This window comes from Somniosus microcephalus, chromosome 8 (assembly GCF_052327205.1).
Source record: "Somniosus microcephalus isolate GS21.2 chromosome 8, FLI_Smic_1.0, whole genome shotgun sequence".
In the NCBI taxonomy this organism is placed as follows: domain Eukaryota; kingdom Metazoa; phylum Chordata; class Chondrichthyes; order Squaliformes; family Somniosidae; genus Somniosus; species Somniosus microcephalus.
Window position 1 is genome coordinate 15206838 of NC_140994.1, and position 25822 is coordinate 15232659.

General features: G+C 48.0%; 1 protein-coding gene across 1 annotated transcript in view; it reads left to right on the forward strand.

Moving 5' to 3' along the window:
• Positions 1–25822, forward strand: part of got1 (glutamic-oxaloacetic transaminase 1, soluble) — a 78950-nt gene that overhangs the window by 38939 nt on the left and 14189 nt on the right. The window contains exons 7-8 of the mRNA XM_085994279.1: positions 10849–11014; positions 19464–19606. Coding sequence (XP_085850405.1) covers positions 10849–11014; positions 19464–19606 — 309 coding nt within the window. The remainder of the gene's footprint in view (positions 1–10848; positions 11015–19463; positions 19607–25822) is intronic.

The following is a 25822-nucleotide window of genomic DNA, read 5'->3' on the forward strand; positions in this document are numbered from 1 at the left end:
TCTTGGAAAGATTAGCATTGTGTCTATAAAGACCCTTTTAATCTGACTGGAATAGTTCCCTTCCAAGCCCCTTTCTCACTTCCAGACTCAGTTACTCTAATATTCTCCTGGTCAGATTTCCATCCACCTATCTTCCATAAACTCCAGGCCATCCAAAATTTCACACAAAGTCTTGCGTGCCCATCAGTCACCCCTCCACCCTTGTCGTCTTCTTCCTACATTGACTCCCGGTTCATCAACACCTCAGATTTAAAATTCTTATCTTTGTGTTTAAATTCCTTAGTGGCCTCAGCCCTCCATATCTCTGTAACCTCCTCCCAGCTGTGCTTACATTCCTCCCACCGCTGGGCCCTCAAACACTCTGTTCTTCTGACTCCAGAATCCTTTGCCCAGCACCAGCGGCCATGCTTTCAGCCACGTTGGTCTCGTTCTCTGGAATCCCTTCTGCCTCGCTCTCCTTCAAGACCCTCCTGAAAGCTCACCCTTTTGACCAACCTTTTGTTTACCCCATCTACTCTCTCCTTTGGCTTGGGGTCTGTTTTTTCCTCATTCCTCTGAAGTGCCATGGGACCTTTTTCTACTTTTAAAGGTGCTATTTAAATACTAGTTGTTGTGGTAGTCATATTAATAACATGAATATTTCCAATCACTTGGAACTAGTGCATTGAATAAAATGTACAGTAGATGTCCTGAGTTAATGTCTATAGGAACTCTGTTGTGTATTTTGAATGTGTATTAGAATTGTCCCACATGGGATACCGTAGTGGTGATTTGCAATGCACTATGGGAAATGTAGTGCATTGAGTGAAGAAGCACATTGTAAATAAAATGGCCGTTAACTAAACTCTCCACCCCGGAGTCCTTCTTAATTGCTATATAGGTAAGGGTATAAAACCCCTTGAGACACAACAAAACTGGCGACGAGGATGACGGACTTGCGCATCACTTTGCACTGGAATCGGTGATGCTTAAAGTAAGAAGTTCCTGTCTTTTCTTAATGGCGCGCCCGCAGTTTAGTGCTGATGCAATTGCCTCGTAAAGGCGGCGGTTCGTGTGTTACACAAATAAAGAAGGGGGAGAGTAACGATACAGTGCAACGAAGTGGAGGAAAAGGACTGTAAAAATAAATTTTAAAAAGTGGAGGAAAAGGACTGTAAAGATTTTTTTAAAATAACAAAATGGCTATTGTTGTGTATGTACCTTTAAGGGAATAACTGGTCTCGGACTGCAGTACTGGCAGTGACCACCCCTGTATAAAAGGCCCTAGCAGGCTTCTGTAGTTTCAGTTTCCAGGTTGTCTCCATTCAGTAAAGACTTGTTATCAACTCCTGCAGTCCGTGTCTCAATTAAACACGGACATAATACTGGCGACGAGTAAGAAACGAACTTACCTGCAACTCGGCAGCACCTCGGACGACGTTATTGAAGGTCGAAGCCAGAAGAAAGAAAAAAAAAAAAAAAATAATGATCCAAAGAAACTTGAGAAACGGGCGTTGACCGTGGGCAACCGCCCTCCAAATCATCGAATTGAAAAGTGCAGGAGAGACTGTCGAGAGCCAGGCTTGGTCTCCGGTCTGTGGTTTCCCAGCTAATCGGGCTGGTGGCAGGTAGTGCACTGATCCTTCCTGGGCTGCGGCGGGCTAGAGCTCGATCGGGTGGCTCTGCAACGGGGCCGGGCAGCGAGCCGGGAAGCAAAGAGAGAGAGAGAGGGTGGAGCACACAGGGCGCGGCCGGTGCTTCGCAGCCGGGCAGCGTTCGGACCTAAGAGGAGGGAGGGAAGTGTCCCAGAGGGTCTGCTCCACGACGGGAACGGTTCTTCAATTAACGGAGCAAATATTGAAGCGCGATAGAAAAATAAAAATAGAGCGGCGTTGGCAGCAGCAGCAGTGGCGGGAAAGCGTGGGAGGCGCCATCTTAACTCGGCGGGGAAGAAGGAAAAGTGCGGGGGGCACCATTTTGATCCATCGGGGACGAAGGCAAAGCGCGGGAGGCGCCATCTTAGATTTTCAAGATGCCAAAGACTGGCGATATCACTGCCTTCGATAATGCAATAGAAGACTGGACCACGTATGTGGAAAGAGTCGAGGTATATTGCAAGGCAAACGAAATAGCCGATGAGAAAAAGGCATCGGTATTGCTAAATTTAATGGGCGCAAGAACGTACGGCCTATTGCGGGACCTGATTACTCCAGCCAAACCGAAGGCGAAGAGTTTTAACGAAATTGTTGCTATCCTACAGGAACACCTAAATCCTACACCGCTGCTGATAGCAGAAAGATTTAAATTCCACAGGAGAAATCAGCATAAAAATGAGAGCAATGCTGATTACCTTACGGAACTACGCAAGCTATCAAAGCACTGCCAGTTCGGAGCAGGACTGGCAGATACCCTACGGGACAAATTTGTCTGTGGACTCCTGAGTGAAGGAACCCAGAAGAGGTTACTCTCCGAGAAAGAGCTGACGCTAGATAAGGCTTTCAGCGTGGCAGTATCATACAAAGCAGCAGCAAGGGGAGCTGCGGAAATACAACAAAAGCCACAGGAATACGGCACCCACGAAATGACACGGGGATTTGCAAAATGTTATCGCTGCGGCAGAACAAACCATGACCAGAAGGACTGCTGGTCCAAGGACAAAATATGCAGGCAATGCGGAAAGATGGGACACATTGCACGAGTTTGCAGGTCTGGGAAGAAGACCAACGACAACAAAAAGGCTACTAAGGAACCGTACAGGAAAGTACAAAAGATGACGGACAGTAGTGCCGAAGACCAGATGAGCCATAGTGAATCCGGGAACAAGAGACTAAGCTGTCTCAAACTTCACAACGTAATCGCAAAAGAGGATCACCGAACCATTTGGGTCACCCTCACGATAGCAGGGTCCCAAGTCAAAATGGAATTGGATACAGGATCAGCTCTAACCGTCATGAATCGACGAGACTACGAGCGGCTATTCTCACACATACCCTTGAGAGAGACATCAATTGTCTTGAGGACGTATACGGGGCAAAAAAGTATACCCTAGAGGAAAAATAAGGGTGCCTGTCGAATACAACGGCAAGAAAATACGGAAATTGTATCTCTACATTCTGCAAGATGGTGGACCACCGTTATTGGGACGTGAATGGATCAGAAAGATAAGTTTAGACTGGCACTCCATTCAGGCACTGACGGTGGCTGGTGAAAAGGATGACGACGTCACTCCTGGACGATTGTCAACAATCTTAGCTGATGCCAAAGAGGTATTTCAACAAGAACTGGGCACTCCTAAAGGCGTAACCGCCTCGATAAAAATAGAGGAGAATGCAATTCCCAAGTTTTTCAAAGCAAGACCGGTACCATATGCAATTCGCCCAGCCGTCGAGGCAGAGCTGGAGAATCTGGAGAAGGCAGGCGTGTTATCTAAGGTAGACTGGAGCGAGTGGGCAACACCCATCGTTCCTGTCATGAAGAAAACGTTAAACAATAAGCCTGAGGAGCCAAGGAAGGTTCGCATCGCATCTGTGGGGACTTCAAGGTGACGGTGAACCCAGTCTTTCACACAGTACAATATCCTCTTCCAAGGATAGAAGATATCTTCGCCTCACTATCTGGAGGGAAGCGTTTTACAAAAATTGACCTAGCACAAGCATATTTGCAGATGGAGGTTGAAGAATCCTCTAGGAAGTATCTCACGATAAACACTCACAAAGGTCTTTACCGGTATAATTGACTGGTATTCGGAGTAGCATCAGCTCCGGCGATATGGCAAAGAGCGATGGAACAAGTCCTGCAAGGGATTCCGGGGACTCAGTGTTACTTGGACGACATCCTAGTGACAGGTGAAGATGACAGTGAACACCTTGCCAACCTAGAGCAGGCGCTCACTAGACTACGTGAACATGGGCTACGAGCCAATCGCCCTAAGTGCGAGTTTTTTAAGAAACCGATATCGTATTGTGGCCACGTGATTGATGAAGAGGGGTTGCATAAGTCCCTTGACAAAATTGAAGCGGTAGTTAAGGCTCCAGCGCCTGAAAATGTGTCGCAACTGAGGTCATTCCTCGGATTGGTGAATTACTACCATAAGTTTTTGCCGAATTTGTCCACAATTCTGCATCCACTGAATGCCCTACTACGAACGGGAGTAGCATGGAAATGGAACGATGAATGTAAGCGGGCCTTTCAGAAGAGTAAGGACCTAATCACTTCAAGGGAAGTATTGGCCTCACTGCAACCCATCACTACCGAGACTGGCGTGTGATGCGTCTCCCTACGGTGTTGGGGCGGTACTGTCACACAAATTCCTTGATGGTTCAGAGAGGCCGATAGCTTTTGCGTCACGCTCGTTAACTTCAGCCAAGCGTAACTACGCCCAGATCGACAGAAGCCCTCAGCCTGGTGTGGGGGGGGTGAAGAAGTTTAATCACTACCTGCACGGTCAGAAATTTACTCTACTAACTGATCATCAACCTCTCGTCTCCATTTTCAACCCTCAGAAGGGCGTACCGATAATGACAGCACAACGGCTACAGAGGTGGTCCCTTTTCCTAGGGGCACACCAATATGACATCGACTACAAAGGAACTAAACAGCATGGGAATGCTGATGGATTGTCGCGCCTACCGTTGCCGACGGTGGAAGAAGAACTGGCAGTGGATCCAGTGGAGTTATTCCACTCGACTATAGTCGAATGTCTCCCTGTGACGAATGCAAACATAGAAAAGGAAACCCGAAATGACCCGACACACTCCTGGGTCTATGATTTAACGGTGAAGGGATGGCCAGCACATGGCGAACCACTGCTGCCAGCATTTTCGCCGAGAAGAGGACAGCTGTCAGTGTGCAGAGGAACCTTGATGTGTGGATCCAGAGTAGTAATTCCACCCAAATTGAAGGATAGAGTGCTCAATGAGCTTCATGAGGGTCATCTGGGAGGGGTAAAAATGAAGAACTTAGCCAGAGCATTTGTGTGGTGGCCGGGAATCGATAGAGAAATCGAAGAGATGACCAAGAGCTGTACAGGATGCCAGAAGGTCCAAAACGCCCCACCACAAGCCCCTCTACATCCATGGGAGTGGCCCTCATCTCCATGGTAAAGGGTGCACATTGATTTTGCTGGTCCCTTTATGGACTCGATGTTTTTAATTGCGGTGAATGCACATTCAAAGTGGCCAGAGGTAATAATGTCCTCAACCACCACAGGAAAAAACTATCTCAGTCTTACGAACCATATTCGCCAGGAATGGGCTGCCTGAACAGATTTGCTCTGACAATGGACCACAGTTTGTGTCTGGAGAGTTCCGGAGGTTCTTAAAGAACAATGGTGTTAAGCATTACACATCCGCCCCATATCATCCAGCCACTAATGGATTGGCCGAGAGGTTCATTCAAACATTCAAGAAGGCTATCAAGGCAATGTGTAATGAAGATATACCCCTACAACACAAGGTGGATAACTTCTTGTTTGCCTACCGGAATGCGACACATGTGGTTACCAACCAAACTCCAGCCATGATGATCTTCAATCGAAGACTACGATGCCGCTTGGATTTGGTTAAGCCAAACGTCAGAAGAGATGTGGAGAACAGGCAGTTTCAGAATATGAATGAAAGGCCGACCAGGAGTTTCAAGATAGGTCAACCAGTTTTGGCCCGGGACTACCGCACAGAGAAATGGCAGCCAGGAACGATCTGTACACGGCAAGGACCTCTAATGTATACCATTGACATTGGAGAGAGCATTGTAAGACGCCATGCTGACCAGATTCTAGAGTCACTGGAAAACGTCAACTCCACACCACGATCTGATACACCTGGCGATGAAACCGAAGTACCAATTGCATCTACCGCAGAATCGGTGATATTGGAAGCAGACGAACCAAACAACGACATTGATCCCGACTCAACCTTGCCAGAAGAACCTGATATCCCAAAGAGGCGTTATCCAGACAGAATCGGGAAGCCTCCTCAAAGACTGAACTTATAATTGCTTAACTTGAACCAATGTATCTAGCAACCGTAATTGTAATTAGTTATTATTTAGTTGTTAAATGAATGTTATGTACTGTTTATCTAAAAGGGGAGGAATTGTTGTGTATGTCCCTTTAAGGGAATAACTGGTCTCAGACTGCAGTACCGGCAGTGACCACCCCTGTATAAAAGGCCCTAGCAGGCTTCTGTAGTTTCAGTTTCCAGGTTGTCTCCATTCAGTAAAGACTTGTTATCAACTCCTGCAGTCCGTGTCTCAATTATACACGGACATAATAGCTATGCTAACCGGAGCGTTTGGACCATTTGATGAAACGGCGGAGCAATGGAGTGCTTATACAGAGCGTTTCGGATTTTTCGTGACTGCAAATGGCATTAAAGATGATGTGAAAGTGGCGACGTTCCTCTGTGATCGGAGCAAAAACATTTGGCTTGTTACGGAGTTTGATGCACCCGGATAAGCCCGGCGCTAAGACATATGATCAGATTGTGGAAGTTTTGGAAACACATTTTGCACCCAAGCCGCTGCTGATTGCCGAGAGGTTCAGGTTTCACAAACGAAACCAAGGGGAGGGTGAGTCCATAGCCGAATATGTTGCAGTGATAAAGAAGCTAACTGAGCATTGTGAGTTTGGTGAAACTCTAAATGACACTGTCCGTGATAGGTTTGTGTGTGGATTAAGATGTGAAGCAACACAGAAGCGCTTGCTCACGACTGACAAATTGACGCTTCAATCAGCAGTGGAGCTCGCTGTGTCTATGGAGTTAGCAGCTAAAGATGCACAGCTGTTGGGGGCTGCAACAAGAGTGCACAGGGTAGCAGCTACACCAGATAAGCATGCAAGGGGCGCCAGAGAGTGTTACAGATGTGGAAGGTCAGGTCATCAGCCATCTGACTGCTGGTGTAAAGACCTGACCTGTCGGAAATGTGAAAAGAAAGGACACATTGAGCGTGTGTGTAAAGGGCAAAGCAAACAATTCTACACCGAGACACACAAAAACAAACAAGGAAACACATCCAACTGGCGTTCTAAAAAGAAAAACCTACACATGGTGAAACAAGAACCGGAAGACAGTGACACAGACTCTGATGGGGAGCTGAATCTCCATGTGTTAACGGTGAATGGAGGCTCATCAGGCTATGGAGTCACTCCACTACTAGAGGGAATACCGGTCAAAATGGAGCTGGATACGGGGGCCGCTGTCTCCTTGATTTCAGAGAAGCTATTCAAAGAAAAACTGAACCACCTATCACTGACGCCGGCCAAGCTCACCTTAAAGACCTACACTGGGGAAACAGTCCCAATGCTGGGTAAGACGGAGGTCAAGGTGGAGCTTAATGGACAAACCGTGATGCTGCTAGTTTACGTGGTCAAGGGTGACTATCCATCCCTGATGGGCAGGCCATGGTTGGAGAAAAGTGAATGCGGTGTCAGTCGAAGAGGCGGGGCTAGCGGCAGTCTTGACAAAGCATGCGGCTGTCTTTGACGGAGAATTGGGGAGTATGAAGGGGATTACGGTCAAACTCCAGGTGAAGCCTGACAACCAGCCATGATTCCTGAAGGCCAGGAACATTCCCTACGCCCTCAGACCAAAGGTGGAGGCTGACCTGGAGTGTCTGGTCAAGATAGGGGTCCTGGTGCCGGTTTCGCACAGTGAGTGGGCCACGCCCATGGTACCAGTGATGGAGTGACTGCGCGGTTCGCTTATGTGGAGATTTCAAAGTAACAGTGAATCCTGTGCTCTCAGCTGAACAGTACCCCCTCCCCATCATTGAAGATCTTTTTGCGGGTCTAGCAGGCGGTCAGAAGTTTAGCAAGATTGATCTATGCCAAGCCTACTTGCAGATGCATGTGGAAGAGGACTCACAGAAGTACCTCACCATCACCACCCACAAGGGCCTCTACAGGTACTGCCGCCTACCCTTTGGTATAACGTCAGCACCAGCATTGTTTCAGCGGGCTATGGACCGGATCTTAAGCGGCATTCCAGGGGTACAATGTTATCTCGACGATATCCTTGTCACAGGAAAGGACGACAACGAGCATCTGCAGAACCTGACGAAGACACTGGGAAGACTTGAAGAATATGGCTTGCACGTTCGCAAGGACAAATGCGAATTTTTCAAGCCATCAGTGGAGTACCTAGGCCATGTCATTGACGTGGACGGCCTACACACAGCACCGTCAAAAGTGAAAGTCATTGCCGACGCTCCTGCACCTACAAATGTCGCCCAGCTGCAGTCATTCTTGGGTCTCCTGAACTATTACGGAAAGTTTATTCCACAGCTGGCATCACTGTTGAAGCCATTACATGAGTTGCTGTGTCAGGGCAAGGCCTGGGCGTGCATTCAAGAAAGCCAAAGCAGCTTTGACTGACCCCAGAGTGTTGACGCACTTTGACCCGTCGTTGCAGATTCAGCTGGCCTGTGACGCTTCGCCTTATGGCGTCGGCGCGGTCGTGTCCCACATCTTTCCCTCAGGCAAAGAGAAGCCGATTGCATTCGCGTCAAGGTCCCTGAGCAAGGCGGAGGTGAAATACCCGCAGATCGAAAAAGAGGTTTTGGGCATCATCTTTGGAATCAAAAAGTTCCATCACTACTTGTTCGGAAGGAAATTCACCTTGCTGACGGATCATCGTCCTCTGACATCGATCTTTGGTCCACACACAGGAATACCCTCCCTGGCAGCGTGCAGGATGCAGCGCTGGGCGCTGATGTTAAGCGCTCACAATTACATCAAATACCGGAGGTCAGCAGCACATGGCAATGCGGACGGATTGTCAAGACTTCCGCTGCCTGTGCCCTCTGAAGGCTGTGAGCAGAAGATTTTCTACTTTGACATGGTGAGCAATGCCCCTGTCACGGCCCGGCAGGTCAAGAAAGAGACCAGAGTGGACCCTACGCTATCCAAGGTGCTGGATCGGGTGATGCGAGGAGAAGGATCACGGGTGTCAGACACACCACCTGAGCTCCTATCTTACCTGTCAAGAGGGAAGGAGTTGTCTGTCACGTCAGGATACCTCCTTTGGGGCATGCGAGTGATCATACCACCAAAGCTGCGGAAACATGTCCTCAACGAGCTGCACTCAGGACATTGTGGTATTGTCCGGATGAAGGAGCTGGCACGAAGCTACTTCTGCTGGCCCGGTCTGGATCATGAAATTGAAGTTGAAGCAAAATCATGTCCATGCGAGACAACCAGGGATACGCCAAGAGCAGCGCCACTGCATCCATGGGAATGGCCGGTGACACCGTGGCAACGGATCCATCTGGACTTCGCGGGACCAGTGGAAGGAGCGATGTTCCTGGTCGTGGTGGACTCCCATTCCAAATGGCCGGAGGTTGCAGTAATGCCCACTACCACTATGGAGAAAACCATCGAGACTCGGAGATGTTTGGGCGATTTGGTCTGCCGGAGCAGATCATAACCGACAATGGAACACAATTCACATCCCAGGAGATGGAGGAGTTCCTCAAGAGCAATGGAATCCAGCACACGTTCTCTGCGCCTTATCATCCATCCACGAATGGATTGGCGGAGAGATTTGTCAGAACGCTGAAATGCGCGTTGCAAGCGGCAAGAAGTGATGCTCCTCTAAAGCAGCACCTGAATGCTTTCTTGCTGAAATACCGAAACACACCTCATGCTACGACTGGAGCATCTCCTGCTTACCTACTCGTGGGAAGGCAGCTACGGACACGCCTTGACCTGCTGAGGCCAACGTCCACAGAAGCAGTGGTGCACGCCAATCAGCAGGATCAAGTCAGCAGACGAGCTCGGAGGTCCAAAGAACGACACTTTTTGTGGTGGGGGGGGCAAAGTCCTCACGCGTAACTACACCACCCCGGAGCGGTGGGTCCCGGCTACGGTCATTCAAAAGACGGGCCCCGTTTTATACCGAGTCCGCACCGGAGACAACCAAACATGGAGACAGCATGTAGACCAGTTACTGCCAAGACAGTCGCCACAGGTAACCCAAGAAACAGAGGATCAAGGACCTGCTGGGGGCTCTAGCAGGGACTGGTCGTCCGACCCTGAGACGGTGGCACCATCCACTCTTGTGCTATCGAGGGGGGAAGCCACGCCTGCAGGGTCACGGGAGAGCCAGCCAGAGCCTGCTCCTGAGACTAGGCATTACCCCCAAAGAGAAAGACAGCCTCCAGAGCGCCTCAGCTACAGTTAGTGCTCACCTGTGTGCATGGGGCAGAATAATCCCCAGGGTTAGCGGAATGTAGAGGCAGTCTACCCTCTCTTCCAAAGTTATAGTCATTTTCAGTTATTCTGTTTTGTGGACATTCTATTTTAAGGGGGAGGAAATATGTTGTGTATTTTGAATGTGCATTAGAATTGTCCCACATGGGATACCGTAGTGGTGATTTGCAATGCACTATGGGAAATGTGCATTGAGTGAAGAAGCACATTGTAAATAAAATGGCTGTTAACTAAACTCTCCACCCCGGAGTCGTCCTCAATTGTTATATAGGTAAGGGTATAAAACCCCTTGAGACACAACAAACTCAATCTTTGGATAAGATTTAGAAAGCAAAGCAAGTCTCGGATGAGACATCTGCTCAGTAGGAAACTTTATTTCATTCCACAACCTCCTAGTCCTATTGGGGCCATTCAAAGCCTATATCCGACATTTATAGCTGGCTTTTCACCATCAGAGTCTTGAACATCACTGTCCTTTCTTGGTGTTTTGCCATGGTTGTGTATTTCACAATGGACTAGAGAAATGATGAGTTGCAGTCATGGAAAAGCTTCTGGCGCCATGACCATCTTAACTCCAGGTAAATTTGCCTTGGACACAAGAAACTTGTAGTTCAATGTTAACGGAATGATCCATTTTTTTTTTTTCCCTCCCTTGTTTTTAGATGAACGTGTTGGGAATCTGTGTATTGTGGCCAAGGACAATGACAATTTGACCAGGATTCGATCTCAAATGGAGAAGATAGCTCGTACTATGTGGTCAAACCCTCCAGCTCAAGGGGCTCGTATTGTAGCCATTACACTTAATAACCCACAACTCTTTGCTGAATGGTGAGAGACTGTTGATATATGAGAAACGTTTTAAAGAAGCACTCCGCAATAGTGATGCTTAAGCCGCCTTAAACAATAAATGCACCCACAAGTTTTTAAAAATTTAACTTTTAAGCCTAAAATCATTTTCAAGACTTAACTTGTTGCTGACTGACTGGAGCAATGAGTGGACACCAAACCATGGTGCAGGAGTTAGGAGTGGTAACCAAAACCTTACTTCAAAGATGGGTTTGGCAAAAGGTGGAGAGAGTGAGAGGGCTGGGAATTCCAGAGACTTGCACAAAAGGCTAGAGGAGGAAGACTGAAAGGTGACAGTCAGGCAGAGACCTGGCAAAAAAGCATTTTTTACAGTGTACTTCAGAAGAAATATTAAACATGTGGGACCTTCACAGTTGTATCCTTGGAGCCTAAGCCATCTTCTTAGGTTGTGATGTTTGAGTTTTAGCATTTTAAACTCTGGGTACTCCTGTAGAATGCCTATGGTTTTCTTGTGAACTTTGCATGCCCAAGTCAATCCTGGGAATTCTAACCCTTCTCGTACATATATTCCTTTTTAATACTGTGCGTTAAAGAATTATATTGAGGAAACAATTCATCACTCGTGGGTTGGCAATTTGGCAGATATTTCCAATACTTTCATAGTCTGTTTGATGGCCTAGCTTCAAAAGAACTTGCATAGAGTAGAGTCTACAGCACAAACAGGCCATTCAGCCCAACTGGTCTACGCCACCATTTATGCGCCACACGAGCCTCCTCCCACCTCTTTTCATCTCACCCCATCAGCTTATCCTTCTTTCCTTTCTCCCTCATGTGCTTATCTAGCTTCGCCTTCAATGCGTCTAAGCTATTCACCTCAACCACTCCTTGTGGTAGCAAGTTCCACATTCTTACCACTCTTTGTGTAAAGATGCTTTGCCTGAATTCTCTATTGGATTTATTATTGCCTAGCTTATATTTATGACCTCTAGTTTTGGACCCCCCCCCCCCCCTCGTGGAAACGTTTTCCCTAAGTCTACCCTTTCATAATCTTAAAAGACCTCTTATCAGGTCACCCCTCAGTCTTTTCTTATCTCGAGAAAAGAGTCCCAGCCTGTGCAATCTTTCCTGATCGGTATATCCTCTCAGTTCTGGTATCATTCTAGTGAATCTTTTTTGCACCTTCTCCAGTACCTCTTTTTTATAATGTGGAGACCAGCACTGTTCACAGTACTCTAAGTGTGGTTTAACCAAGGTTCTATACAAGTTTAACATAACTTCTCTGCTTTTCAATTCTATCCCTCTAACAATGAACTTAAGTGCTTGGTTTGCTTTTTTAATGGCCTTATTAACCTACTTTGCTACTTTTTATGATTTGTTTATCTGTACCCTTAGATCCCTTTTGCTTCTCTTCCCAATTTAGACTCTTGTTATCCAAGCAGTATGTGGCCTCCTTATTCTTCCTAACAAAATGCACCACCTCACACTTGCCTATATTGAAATTAATTTGCCAATTACAAGCCCATTCTACAAGTTTATTAATGTCACCGTGTAATTTGTTGCATTCTTCCTCCGTATTAACTACCCCGCCCCCCCCCCCCCCCCCCACACAATTTGGTGTCGTCCGCAAATTTTGAAATTAGACTTCCGATTCCCAAATCCAAATTGTTAATGTTGCATTTATATAGCACCTTTCACATCCTCAGGATATCCTAAAGCGCTTCACTATCAATTAAGTACTTTTGAAGTGTAGTTACTATTGTAATGTAGGGAAACACGGCATCCAATTTACACACAGCAAGGTCCCATAGATAGCACTGTGATAAATGACCAGATAATCTGTTTTAATATTGATTGAAGGATAAATGTTGGCCAGGAACATTGGGAGAACTCCCCTGCTCTTTGGCACCACGCAACCTTTTTATATCCACCTAAGGGGACAGATGGGAACTTAGTTTAACGTCTCGTCCAAAAGATGGCACTTCCGACAGTGCAACACTCTCTGTCAATGTACGTTATGTGCTCGAGTCTCTGGAGTGGGGCATGACCCCACAGCCTTCTGACTTGAGAGGTGAAGAGTGCTGTCACCGAGCCAAGGCTAACCCCTTAGCTGAAAAGAAGTATGCCCACCGAGATCTGTATTCCTGGATCACCTGTGCCTTGTGTTTCACCCATATCACTTTCCAAATCTTCCAAAGTTCTTGTAAGAATGATGCAAGCATGGGAGGTGGCAGTTGATGCCCTGGTAAATGGGTACTGTGTTTCTGGTAGACCGAGGCTGCTTTCTCCTCGTTCTAAGAGCTGATGGCAGTTTGAGTATCGAAGCATTCGCCTGCAGATGAGTAGTGCAGTGTAACTACCTGCCCATTGATCAGTGTGTAGGCATGTTCATGTAATATCTGAATAACATATTAAGCACTCCTGCACCTGCTTGCTTACACTTCCTGGTTACAAAACCTTACTACTGTTTGTCATGTTCTTGTTGCATTTGTGTCAACTTTTGCCATTATAAATCCCTATGTTCATCTTTATAATGGAAGCTGCCTATTTTTGCGTTTGCAAAGATAATCCAGAGACCGTCAGTGAGTTCAGTTCATGCTGCTTTTAATATGGCTGCCACACACACACACACACACACACACACACTCGAATCCCTCTACACAATACAATGATCACAGCACTATCAACTCCATGTGCTCAGCCCAAGGCAATCGAGTACCGATCACCAGATGTCAGACATAACATTTCCTCCCCCCTCACAGAATTTCAAACATGAAATGTAGTGACCAAAGTCCTGTAGGTGGCCAGGGCGAGAACGTGTACGAACAGGCCGAGGTGTGGACTGGTGAGGAGCAGGCTGAGGCACAACATCTGCTTGAGGGTTGGCTGGCTGAGCCACATGTGCATCCCGCCACTCTTGGGGGTTAGGTCCGTATAATCCCGCATCAGGGGGTGCTGGCACCTTCCAAAGGCAGCTGGCATGCCACCGAGAGCCGTCTGAGGCAGAAAGTGGCTGGTCCAAGTTGGCGGCTGATTTGGAGAGGGGAGGACCAGAATGACGCCATCTTATTATTGCGGTGAGGCCTGCGGACTCTGACCCAATCGGAGACTGAGATGTTGGGCGCCTTGGCCCTCTTCGACTGGTCGAAGCGGAGTTTCATCTTTTCCTGCTGTCTAGCGACTGTGGCTTGAGCCGGTGGAGCAGGGCTCTGAGCTAGCGAGGGGCGGAGCCTGCCAAGGGGCAGCATGAGCTCACGGCCTAGCATGAGGGATGCGGGTGAGACCCCTGTCGTGGAATGCTGGGAGGCTCTGTAGTGCAGCAGTGTGTGGAGGAGGGCCTTGTCCAACGCACACCCCTGGGATAGGTGTGCTCTGAGGCCATTTTTCAGAGTCTGGTTAAAACGCTCCCCCCCCCCCCCCCCCCCCCCCCCCATTTGACTCTGGGTGGTAGTACGCTGTGCGAATGTGATGGATGCCCTTGCTCTCAAGGTAAGAGGAGAGTTCCAAAGAGACCATTTGGGGGCCATTGTCTGTGGTGATGGCCTTTGGATGCCCCCAGCGGGAGAAGAGGGACTCAAGGATATCAATGATGACCCGAGAGGTGACGGAGCCCACGGCAGTGACCTCTGGCCATTTTGAGTGCAGGTCATAGGTCACCACTAGGAACCGTTGATGGTGGGGGACACCATGGATCTCCCCGCAGACGTCCAACTGCAGGTGCCCCCAGGGCTGAGCGGGCCAGGCAAGGGGTTGCAGGGGTGGGGGGGAGCTTGGTGGCCAGTCTTGCCACTTACAAGGCAGGCTGCACAGTCCTTGACCAGGGCCTCGATTTCCCTGTCGATACCCGGCCACCACACTAGGTCTCGGCATCGTTGTTTGAGCTTCACTATGCCCAAGTGGCCCTCATGCGCCATGGATAAAACACGCGCACGAAGGGCACTTGGGACCACAGTGCAGAGCCCACGTGCAACACAGGAGTCATTCCAGCAGGAGAGCTCCTCTTTAACTCTGGAGTAGGCAGACAGTTCCTCAGGCACCTTGCGAGGCCAGCCATCTCTGATGAAGGTGCACAGCTGGGAGAGGGCCGGATCCTGTTCAGAGGCCTCTTTGAGCTCCTGGAGAGAGACTGTGGTTTGGAGAGGTGTGTGCAGCATCTGGACGATATCCTGTTCCACTTGTTCAGACCCGACGAGTGGGGCTGGGGCAGAGACAGTGCGGGAGAGCAGATCTGTAACAACATTGTCACGTCCTGGTGTGAACTGGAGACTGAAATTGTATTGGCGGAGGCGGTCAGACCAGCGGTGTAGACACAGTGGTCTGTGGCCCGTGCCGGATGTCGACAGCAGGGCAGTGAGAGCCTGGCTATCGGTTTGCAGGGTGAAGGCACGGCCATACGTGTACAGGTGCCACCGCTCACGCCCAGACGCACGCCAGCGCCTCACGCTCGCCTACTGAGTACTTCTGTTCGGTGGGGCTAAGGGCTCGGGAGGCAAAGGCGATTGGTTTCTCCACTCCATTCTGTATCTGCGATAACACCGCCCCCACAGCTGCAGCGGACGTGTCACAGGTGATGAGGGTGGGGCTGGCGACGTCAAAGTGAGCCAACACTGGAGGCGACATGAGCTGCGATTTGAGGAGGCGAACAGCTTCTGTAGAGGCTTGTGACCACACCCAGGGCTCATCCTTTCGCAGGAGCTGGCGCAGTGGGGCTGTGGTGGCTGAGTACTGGGGCAAAAACTTCAGGTAGTACCCAGTCATGCCAAGGAAGGAGGCAACCTGTGCTGCAGAGCTGGGTTCTGGGATGCTGTGAATGGCATCCACGTTTGACTGGAGTGGGGATATACCGTCAGCTGACAACCAAAACCCCACAAATTCGATCTCTGAAACAGCAAAGACACACTTCTCGCCATTCAGTGTGAGCTTGTGTTTTGCCAGAGCTGTGAAAACTCTGAAGGCGTTCGTCGTGAGTGGAGGTCGAGGGCCCATGCACGACGATGTCATCCAGGTAGATGGCCACCCCAGGAATGCCCGCGAGCACAGAGGCCATCACCTTTTGGAAGCAGCTGGGTGCAGAGCTAAGTCCAAATGGCATCCTGGTGTACCGAAAGACGCCAGCATGTGTCACAAAAGCAGTGAGGTCCCTGCTGCTGGGGTGGAGGGGAACCTGTAGATAGCCCTGTCGAAGGTCCAGTTTCGAGAACAGGATGGAACCATAGAACTGCGCTGTGAGTTCCTCTGACGTGGGCAGTGGATACTTGTCAGGGATTACGGCCTTATTCACTGCTCGAAGATCGACACAGACGCGTAGACCACCTGACTTTTTCGTTGCGACCACCAGGTTGGAGACCCATGGGGAGGCATCAACTGGTTCGATGATGCCAGCTTCCAGTAGCTGCTTTAGTTCAGCTGTGACCCCGTCACGGAGAGCAAGCGGGATGCGGCGCAGTGGCTGAATGACAGGGGTAACGGTGGAGTCAACCATGGGCTGGTGGGTGAAGGCAGTCAGGCAGCCCAGACCCTCGAAGAGTGCTGGCCATGTTTGGCGCCACGGTGAGGCGACGTGCAGAATCGCAGACCCGCCAGTGTCCAAGAGAGAAAAACCCAGGTCAGTGAAAAGATCCAGTCCCATCAGGTTAGCTCCTTGGCGTGCCACATGAAAACAAAAATCTGGCAAAACTTTTGTTCCATAGCGTACTGTGAGGTTGACTGAGCCCACTAGTCCAATTTTCGAATTACCATACCCGCAAAGGGTAATGGAGGGCGCAGTGTGTGGCAGGGAGCTGAAAAAGTGTTTGAATGTGTCCACATTCAGCAGTGAGACGCTGGCACCGGTATCCAACAACAGCGGGATGCACACATCATTCAGGTTAATTGTGCATGATTTGAAAGCCACCACTGGCCCAGAGCTCACATTGTGGATTATAGTGCTTGACGACTGAGTGTTCATTTGTAGCAACCGGGGCAGAGCGGCAGACATTGGCAAAGTGATTTTGTTTTCCACAATTTCGACAGGCTTGGCCGCGCGCGGGGCAATTCTGCGCTCTGGTAGCATGTGAATGAGATCCGCAGTTTCCACACTGTTGCCGCGGTAGCGCGCGTTGCTGCCGTCGCGCGAGCATTACCGTGTCAGAGCTGTCGGGGCCGAGGGCGCTGTCACTGGGTGTGTGTGCTAGTTTCGTTGCACATTCGGCTGCAGACTCCACTTGAAAGGCAATGTTGACTGCCTGTGACAACGACAGATCGTCGGACTCGAGTAACAGTCTTTCACGCACTCTCACATTGTTTGTGTGCTCTATTAGTTGATCACGCACCATCTCATCTTGTAATGCACCGAACTTGCACGAGCTAGCTAACCCCCTCAAATTAGCCACGTATTGATGCACTGACTCGCCGAGGAGTTGGTGACGCTGTCTAAAAATGAATCGCTGCAGGAGGGCACTTTGTGGGGCAGTGAAGAGTGTGCTTAACAGAGCCACAGCCTCATCATATGTTTGGATTGAGTTTGCTGTGCATAATGTCCCAAGAACACGCTGGCCCTCCGCTCCCAAGCAATGGGATAACCGTGCCTTTTTCCAAGCCGTACTCAGTTTTGTAGTCCAAGAGCAATGAGATAGGTTTCAAAGGACTGTAACCAGCGAACCCATGGGATTGGGGGCTCACCTGGTAGTGCAAGGAAGGGAGGAGGTGGTGGAAGAGAGATTTCAGCCATCCTTGTCGCCAAATGTTGCGTTTGCAAAGATAATCCAGAGACCGTCAGTGAGTTCAGTTCATGCTGCTTTTAATATGGCTGCCACACACACACACTTCCAGGCACAAGCAATCGAATCCCTCTACACAATACAATGATCACAGCACTATCAACTCCATGTGCTCAGGCCAAGGCAATCGAGTACCTATCACCAGATGTCAGACATAACACCTATGTCAACTTGTCACGTTGTACTTACACCTTCCTCTCAGTGGGTGGCGGAGTGGTGCATCATGCAAGAAAATCGAGACATGGGATGGTTGGACCCACACACACTGGCTCCAACTTTCCCCCCATCTAATATGCTGTGTACTGTAATGTGCATAGCCCTGGTGTTTTTAATAGTGATGGCTTACATACTGCATTCTGATTAACATTTATCAGTGCCAATGTAGCAGCTTTGCTTAATTTCTTTTACAACAATACAGATTTCTACCGGTGTCTTTTTAATATATGATCTTCCGCTCATTTACAATTGTATATTTGTGCCATACTTTTTTTTTGTTGCTGTTTTCACTGACTTCCTTCCTTTAATATTAAGTTGATATTCTGAGGCACGTCCTCCAACAAATTCTTGACTTATTTGTCATCACTTTGCCCACCGCCGTTATCCTCCTCTCCATGCTCTACCACTGCACATGCAGGAGCTTGCAGACTTGAACTCCAAAACTGGTTGTCCTCCTTTCTCGTTAAGCCACTATTGCAGCCAAGTGTGCACTTCACAGGTGCGTTAACAGCCTGGGGGAGATCTGTAGTGGATTACCAAGCTTGTTACCAGCTTGAAGATTCCGAAATGATCTTTCTTACAGGTACATACTAACTAGTGCAGAGCTCATGTTAGTGCTGACTGATGCATTTCACTGGAAGTGCACCAGCTCAACATCTTTCATAGAATCATAGAAATTTACGGCACAGAAGGAGGCCATTCGGCCCATCGTGTCTGTGCCGGCCGACAAAGAGCTCTCCAGCCTAATCCCACTTTCCAGCTCTTGGTCCGTAGCCCTGTAGGTTACGGCACTTCAAGCGCATATCCAAGTACTTTTTAAATGTGATGAGGGTTTCTGCCTCTACCACCCTTTCAGGCAGTGAGTTCCAGACCCCCACCACCCTCTGGGTGGAAAAAAAAGTTCTCCTCAACTCCCCTCTAATCCTTCTCCCCATTACTTTAAATCTATGCCCCCTGGTTATTGACCTCTCTGCTAAGGGAAATAGCTCCTTCCTATCCACTCTATCTAGACCCCTCATAATTTTATACACCTCAATTAAATCTCCCCTCAGCCTCCTCTGTTCCAAAGAAAACAACCCCAGCCTATCCAATCTTTCCTCATAGCTAAAATTCCCCAGTCCTGGCAACATCTTTGTAAATCTCCTCTGTACCCTCTCTAGTGCAATCACATCTTTCCTGTAATATGGTGACCAGAATTGTACTCAGTACTCTAGCTGTGGCCTAACTAGTGTTTTATACTAAGTGTTTTTGATCCAGTTTGTTCGTTAACGGTTTGAGATTTCCTCCAGGAAAAAGAGAGGCTCTAACAGTTGCATCTTCTAACCCAGGGACGCCCAGGTCAATTCCAGCACCTCCATCAGCCCTAGTCAAAATCCGCTCCCTCAGCGCAGATCAGAAATTAAACCTGGGACTTGCTGAGCTCGTTATCACACCAGGCAGCACAATTGCTCACTGATCCACTGTAGTAAACTATTTTTTTTAATTTCCCCTCCCCCCAGGAAAGATAATGTGAAGACCATGGCTGACCGTGTGTTACTGATGAGAGCACAGCTGAAGGAGAAGCTGCAGAAACTGGGGACACCCGGCACGTGGGACCACATCACCCAGCAGATCGGAATGTTCAGCTTTACAGGACTTAACCGTACGTATATAGGGTACAGGACACCTGCCTGTCCCGTTGCACGATCAGGGAGCGTCCAGGCGTCACAGACACTGTGACTTCTTTAAAATGTGTCTGCATTTGATGATTTTTTTTTGTAAAATTGTGGGGGATTAACGGACAGCACTTGTCAAGGATTCAGCTCATCAGAGTTGAGCTGCTCTGGTAATTGTACTGCCGTTTAAGTGAGAACTAAGGAGCAAGTTTAAAATGGGAGGATAATGTCCTGGCTTTGCACCTACTAACACACTCTGGTCAAGAATGGCATGAATACTAAAAGAAGACGAAAGCAGAACTGTATTGCCTGTTCCCCACACTCTGTCCTTCTGTGTCCTCCGTCTTCGACAGTTTAATGTGTAGATTTATCCATCGGGGATGTATTGAGGTGGCCTAACTAGTTTCACAGCTGTAAATAGGAATTAAAGAGGATGCCATTATGCCAACTATTTTGATTATCCCAACTACCTGGTCTAGAAATCATGCTACAGGAAACTTTGTGATATCCGGCACCGACGGGACCGAGCTGTTGCCGTTAGATCAAAACTGCCGGACATGTTGAAACATACGGAGATTTTCAGCTCCGTGTGAATCAACAAACCCTGTTGCTTAGCAACAGCTTCAAAACAGTCGGCTGCAGCTTAAAAGCATCTCTAGCTGAAGCTGTTGCTTAGCTACAGACCTTGCAGAGCCTGACTTTGGGGGGGGAAAAAAAGCAACGAGAAGTAAAAAAAACTTATAGGAAACGGCTCCTGAATTTTGCCGGTAGATAGAGCTTTCCGGACTTTTAACCTCCAGATAAACCAATGTTTCCTGTACTTAGTAGATTTACAATAGCAAGGAATACGTATTTCTTATGGAGTAGATTTCTGCTTTTTGGAGAGATCGGCAACCTTCTCAACACTTTATTTTTATTTTTCAACAAAAAATTGTGTGTATAAAACTCCCATTTTCTAAAGTACCTCCCTAAAGGACAGGTGGTTTGAACTACTGAGCACATTGGTCACATTATGACTCCCAAGTGTCTGAATGAGGTAGAAAGATTTGGCTCGGAATATATACGGTAGAGTCTTCATTGACTTAGTTGGCTAAGTCCTCCATGGACGGGCTCAGCTGGCGGTGATGACAAATTCGTATTTCAGATAACCCCAACCTTGCGTTTAGAGAAGATGATGTAGATTATGCGGGTGAGACCAGAACTAGGGGCCATAAATATAAGCTAGTCACTAATACCTGCTCACTGATCCACTGTAGTAAACTTTTTTTTAGTTAGGTACAGCAAGTAATCAAGAAGGCAAATGGAATGTTGGCCTTTATTGCAAGGGGGTTGGAGTATAAAAGCAGGGAAGTCCTGCTACAACTGTACAGGGTATTGGTGAGACCACACCTTGAGTACTGCGTACAGTTTTGGTCTCCTTATTTAAGGAAGGATATACAGTACTTGCATTGGAGGCAGTTCAGACACGATTCACTCGGTTAATTCCAGAGATGAGGGGGTTGACTTATGAAGAAAGGTTGAGCAGGCTGGGCCTATACTCTTTGGAATTTAGAAGAATTAGAGGTGATCTTTTTGAAACATATAAGATACTGAGGGGGCTCGACAAGGTAGATGCAGAGAGGATGTTTCCCCTCGTGGGGAAATCTAGAACTCGGCATAGTTTCAGAATAAAGGGTCGCCCTTTTAGAACTGAGATGAGGAGGAATTTCTTCTCGGAGGGTCGTGAATCTGTGGCATTCTCTGCCCCAGAGAGCCGTGGAGGCTGGGTCATTAAATACATTTAAGGTGGAGATACAGATTTTTGCAAGATAAGGAAGTGAAGAGTTATGGGGAGCGGGCAGGGAAGTGGCTTTGAGCCCATCAGCCATGATCTTATTGAATGGCGGAGCAGGCTCGAGGGGCCAAGTGGCCTATTCCTGCTCCTGTTTCTTATGTTCTTATAAATCCAGTAGGGATTTCAGGAGGAACTTCTTTACCCAGAGAGTGGTTAGAATGTGGAACTCACTACCACAAGGAGTGGTTGAGGTGAATGGCATAGATGCATTTAAGGGGAAGCTTGATCAACACACGAGGGAGAAAGGAATAGAAGGATATGCTGATGGCGTTAGATGAAGGGGGTGGGAGGAGTCTCGTGTGGAGCATAAACACCGGCAGAGACCTGTTGGGCCGTTCCTGTGCTGCAAGTACATTGTAATACTTTTGAGCAACCTAAGTGAAGGGCGAAGGCCCACGGTGCAGGATTTTGAATTTTAAAAAACGCGTGCATCATTCACTTGAGTAGTAACAAAGTCAGCTTTTGGTTCTGGTTACATTGTTATTCTTGCTTCAGCACACACAGTGGCTATACAGACAGGGTACAATTACATGTAAATGTGCGCTCCTTACATTGTACCATCTATCGATAGTGGGTGTAAGCTATTCATACATTTCCAATGTGGGTGTTGCAGTAAGTCCTTTCTGTCTCCTATTGGTCCCTTTGTATTATTGCAGCACCTTGAATGCCACTCTCCCTTTAGTTGCTTTTGACTTGCCTGGACTTGTCTTTTCCTTTCTGTCCCTGTATCAACACAGGACACCACCAGAGTTGGAAACAGTAGATGAGACGTGCATAGAAATTAATTGGGTGACGCCAAGCTTCCCAATTTTAGATATAAAGCACCAATCTCACCACATTCAACATTGTAACCTTTAGTCCTGCCCAGACCAGTCACCAGAGTCACAAGACAAGTACCAATCCAGATCAATACTGACCTCGCGCTCTGCATTTTGCAAGTCCTCTTCACCCCCGCCCAAGAAACCAAAGTGTGGTGTTCTCCGTCAAATGAGCTGTAGCCTGGAAAATGGCATAAAGGGGCAGGGGGAAGAAAGGGCTCAGCCAGAAGGAAATTGAGCATGGTGTTAGCCATGGCTCATTGGTAGCACTCTCGCCTCTGAGTCCGAGGTTGTGGGTTCAAGTCCCACAACAACTTGCCTTTATATAGCGCCTTTAACATAGTAAAACGTCCCAAGGCGCTTCACAGGAGCGTAATCAGAGAACATTGTCACCAAGCAACAGAAGGAGACATTAGGAGGTGAAAGAGGCAGGTTTTGAGGAGCGTTTTAAGGTTTCAGAAGAGCACAAAATCTAGCCTGACACTCCAGTGCAGTCCTGAGGGAGTACGGCACTGGTCGGAGATGCCGTGTTTCGGATGAGATGTTAAACCGAAGCTCCATTTGCTCTCTCAAGTGGATGTAAAAGATCCCATGGCATTATTTTGAAGAAGAAGGTTGAAATTCTCCCCGGTGCCCTGGCCAGTATTTATCCCACAAGCAACAGCACTAAAACAGATGATCTGGTCATTATAACATTGCTGCTTGTAGGACCTTGCTGTGCACAAATTGGCTGCCGCGTTTCCTATATGACTTTAATGACTGGATTTTAAAAGTATTTAATTGCCTGTAAAGCTCTTTGGAACGTCCTCAGATCGTGAAAGGCGCTATAGAAATTAGTTCGGTCTGTCTTTTTCCTTTCAAATTTGCAACTTATAATTGAGGTTTTATTTTGGACGTCTAACAAGTACCTTCTAGACTTTTTATGGTGCCAACTATTGAAAATATAACTCTGGGAGCTAATGAGGAGCAACACTCCTAGCTCTGCGACGGGAGTTTGCTGTAGGCGGGTTGTATAGGAATCCGCGCAGGCCTCCTGCAGCATGTGGTGCTTGAGATCTCAGCAAGTGCCAAGTGCCTGCTATAGTTTAGACTCCGGGATCTTCAGCTGTTCCCAATTCATGTGACAGATACCGAGAGTAGCCCATTCCTCCTCTGTGCACCTGGCAAATAGCTTGGAAATTTTTGCAGCTTTTCATTGCAGCATTTATTGCCGGCAGCTGCAGTGTTTGCACAAACCATTATAGAATGTGCCTGGGGTCGTCTCTGTTTATTGTCAGTCTAATTGTGTTGAAAGCTCTGGGCAGCCAAAAGAGACCCTACAAAGACCTTCCATAATGTTGTTGCCAAAGCATCTGTCTTGCAGGAGTCTCTGAGCAACTGAGCTCTCCTATGATATTTCTCCCAAAGCAGGCAGGATTTTTCCCAACAAAAATCATTCTATCTGCTAGAATCGCCCTTACGGGTCATTTGCAATATTCACACTGTTTGGTGCAAGAGTTGGCATGTTGGAGTGGGTAGAGGGAAATTCCTTGACCGAGATTTACCACCCAGGCCCTACCCATTTTTCAGTGGATCGGGGGGGGGGGGTGGTGTCGGTAGTTCATGGGCACACTTCATCATGTCCCTACCCCTCCCATAGAAACATAGAAGATAGGAGCAGGAGTAGGCCATTCGGCCCCTCAAACCTGCTCCGCCATTCAATGAGATCATGGCTGATCGTCCAAATTCAGTACCCTGTCCCTGCCTTCTCCCCATATCCCTTGATCCCTTTAGCCTTAAGAAATATATCCAACTCCTTCTTGAATATATTTAATGAATTGGCCTCCACTGCCTTCTGTGGTAGAGAATTCCACAGGTTCACCACTCTCTGGGTGAAGAAATTCCTCCTCATCCCTGTCCTAAATGGTTTACCCTTTATCCTTAGACTGTCACCCCTGGTTCTGGACTCCCCGACCATCGGGAACATCCTTCCAGCATCTAGTCTGTCTAGTCCTGTTAGAATTTTATAAGTTTCGATGAGATCCCCTCTCAATCTTCTAAACTCCAGCGAGTATAAGCCCAATCGACCCAATCTCTCCTCATACGTCATTCCTGCCATCCCAGGTATCAGCCTGGTGAATCTTCGCTGCACTCCTTCCATGGCAAGAACATCCTTCCTCAGATAAGGCGACCAAAACTGCACACAATACTCCAGATGTGGTCTCACCAAGGCCCTGTACAACTGCAGCAAGACATCCTTGTTCCTGTACTCAAACCCTCTTGCTACGAAGGCCAACATACCATTTGTCTTCTTAACCGCCTGCTGCACCTGCATGGTTACTTTCAGCGACTGGTGCACAAGGACGCCCAGGTCTCGTTGCACTTCCCCGTCTCCCAATCTATTGCCATTCAGATAATAATCTGCCGCCTTGTTTTTGACACCAAAGTGGATAACCTCACATTTATCCACGTTATATTGCATCTGCCATGCTTCTGCCCAATCACCCAACCTGTCCAAATCATACTGGAGTTTATCGGTATCCTCCTCACAACACGCACGCCCACCCAGCTTTGTGTCATCTGCAAACATGGAGATATTACATCTAGTTCCCTCATCCAGATCATTAAATCATTAATATATATTGTGAATAGCTGGGGTCCAAGGACCGATCCCTGCGGTACCCCACTAGTCACTGCCTGCCACTTGGAAAAAGAGCCGTTTATTCCAACTCTTTGCTTTCTGTCTGCCAACCAGTTCTCTATCCAAGTCAATACCTTGCCCCCAATCCCATGTGCCTTAATTTTACACACTAATCTCTTATGCGGGACCTTATCGAAAGCCTTCTGAAAATCCAAATACACCACATCCACTGGTTCTCCCTTATCTATTTTACCAGTTACATCCTCAAAAAATTCCAGTAGATTAGTCAAGCACGATTTACCTTTTGTAAATCCATGTTGACTTTGTCCGATCCGGTCACTTTTTTCCAAGTGCTCTGCTATTACATCCTTTATAATGGACTCTAGCATTTTCCCCACTACCGATGTCAGGCTTACCGGTCTGTAATTCCCCGTTTTCTCTCTGCCACCCTTTTTGAACAGTGGGGTAACATTAGCTACCCGCCAATCCATGGGTAGTGTTCCAGAGTCTATCTAATTTTGGAAGATGACCCGCAATGCATCTACTATTTCTAGGGCCACTTCCTTAAGTACCCTAGGATGTAGATTATCAGGCCCTGGGGATTTGTCGGCCCTCAATCCCATCAATTTCCCTAACACCATTTCCCTACAAATACTGATTTCTATCAGTTCCTCCCTGTCATTAGACCCTATGTTCCCTGACATCTTTGGGAGGTTATTTGTGTCCTCCTTTGTGAAGACAGAACCAAAGTATGTATTTAATTGGTCTGCCATTTTTGTTCCCCATTATAAATTCCCCTGATTCTGACTGCAAGGGACCTACGCGACACCCCTTGTATATGGGTGGGGAGCATAGCAGTACGGCTTCTGCTCTGGTCCAACAATGGGTGCGATAGCCACCTGTTAAGCCTTGGTGCCTAGTGTTTAAAGAT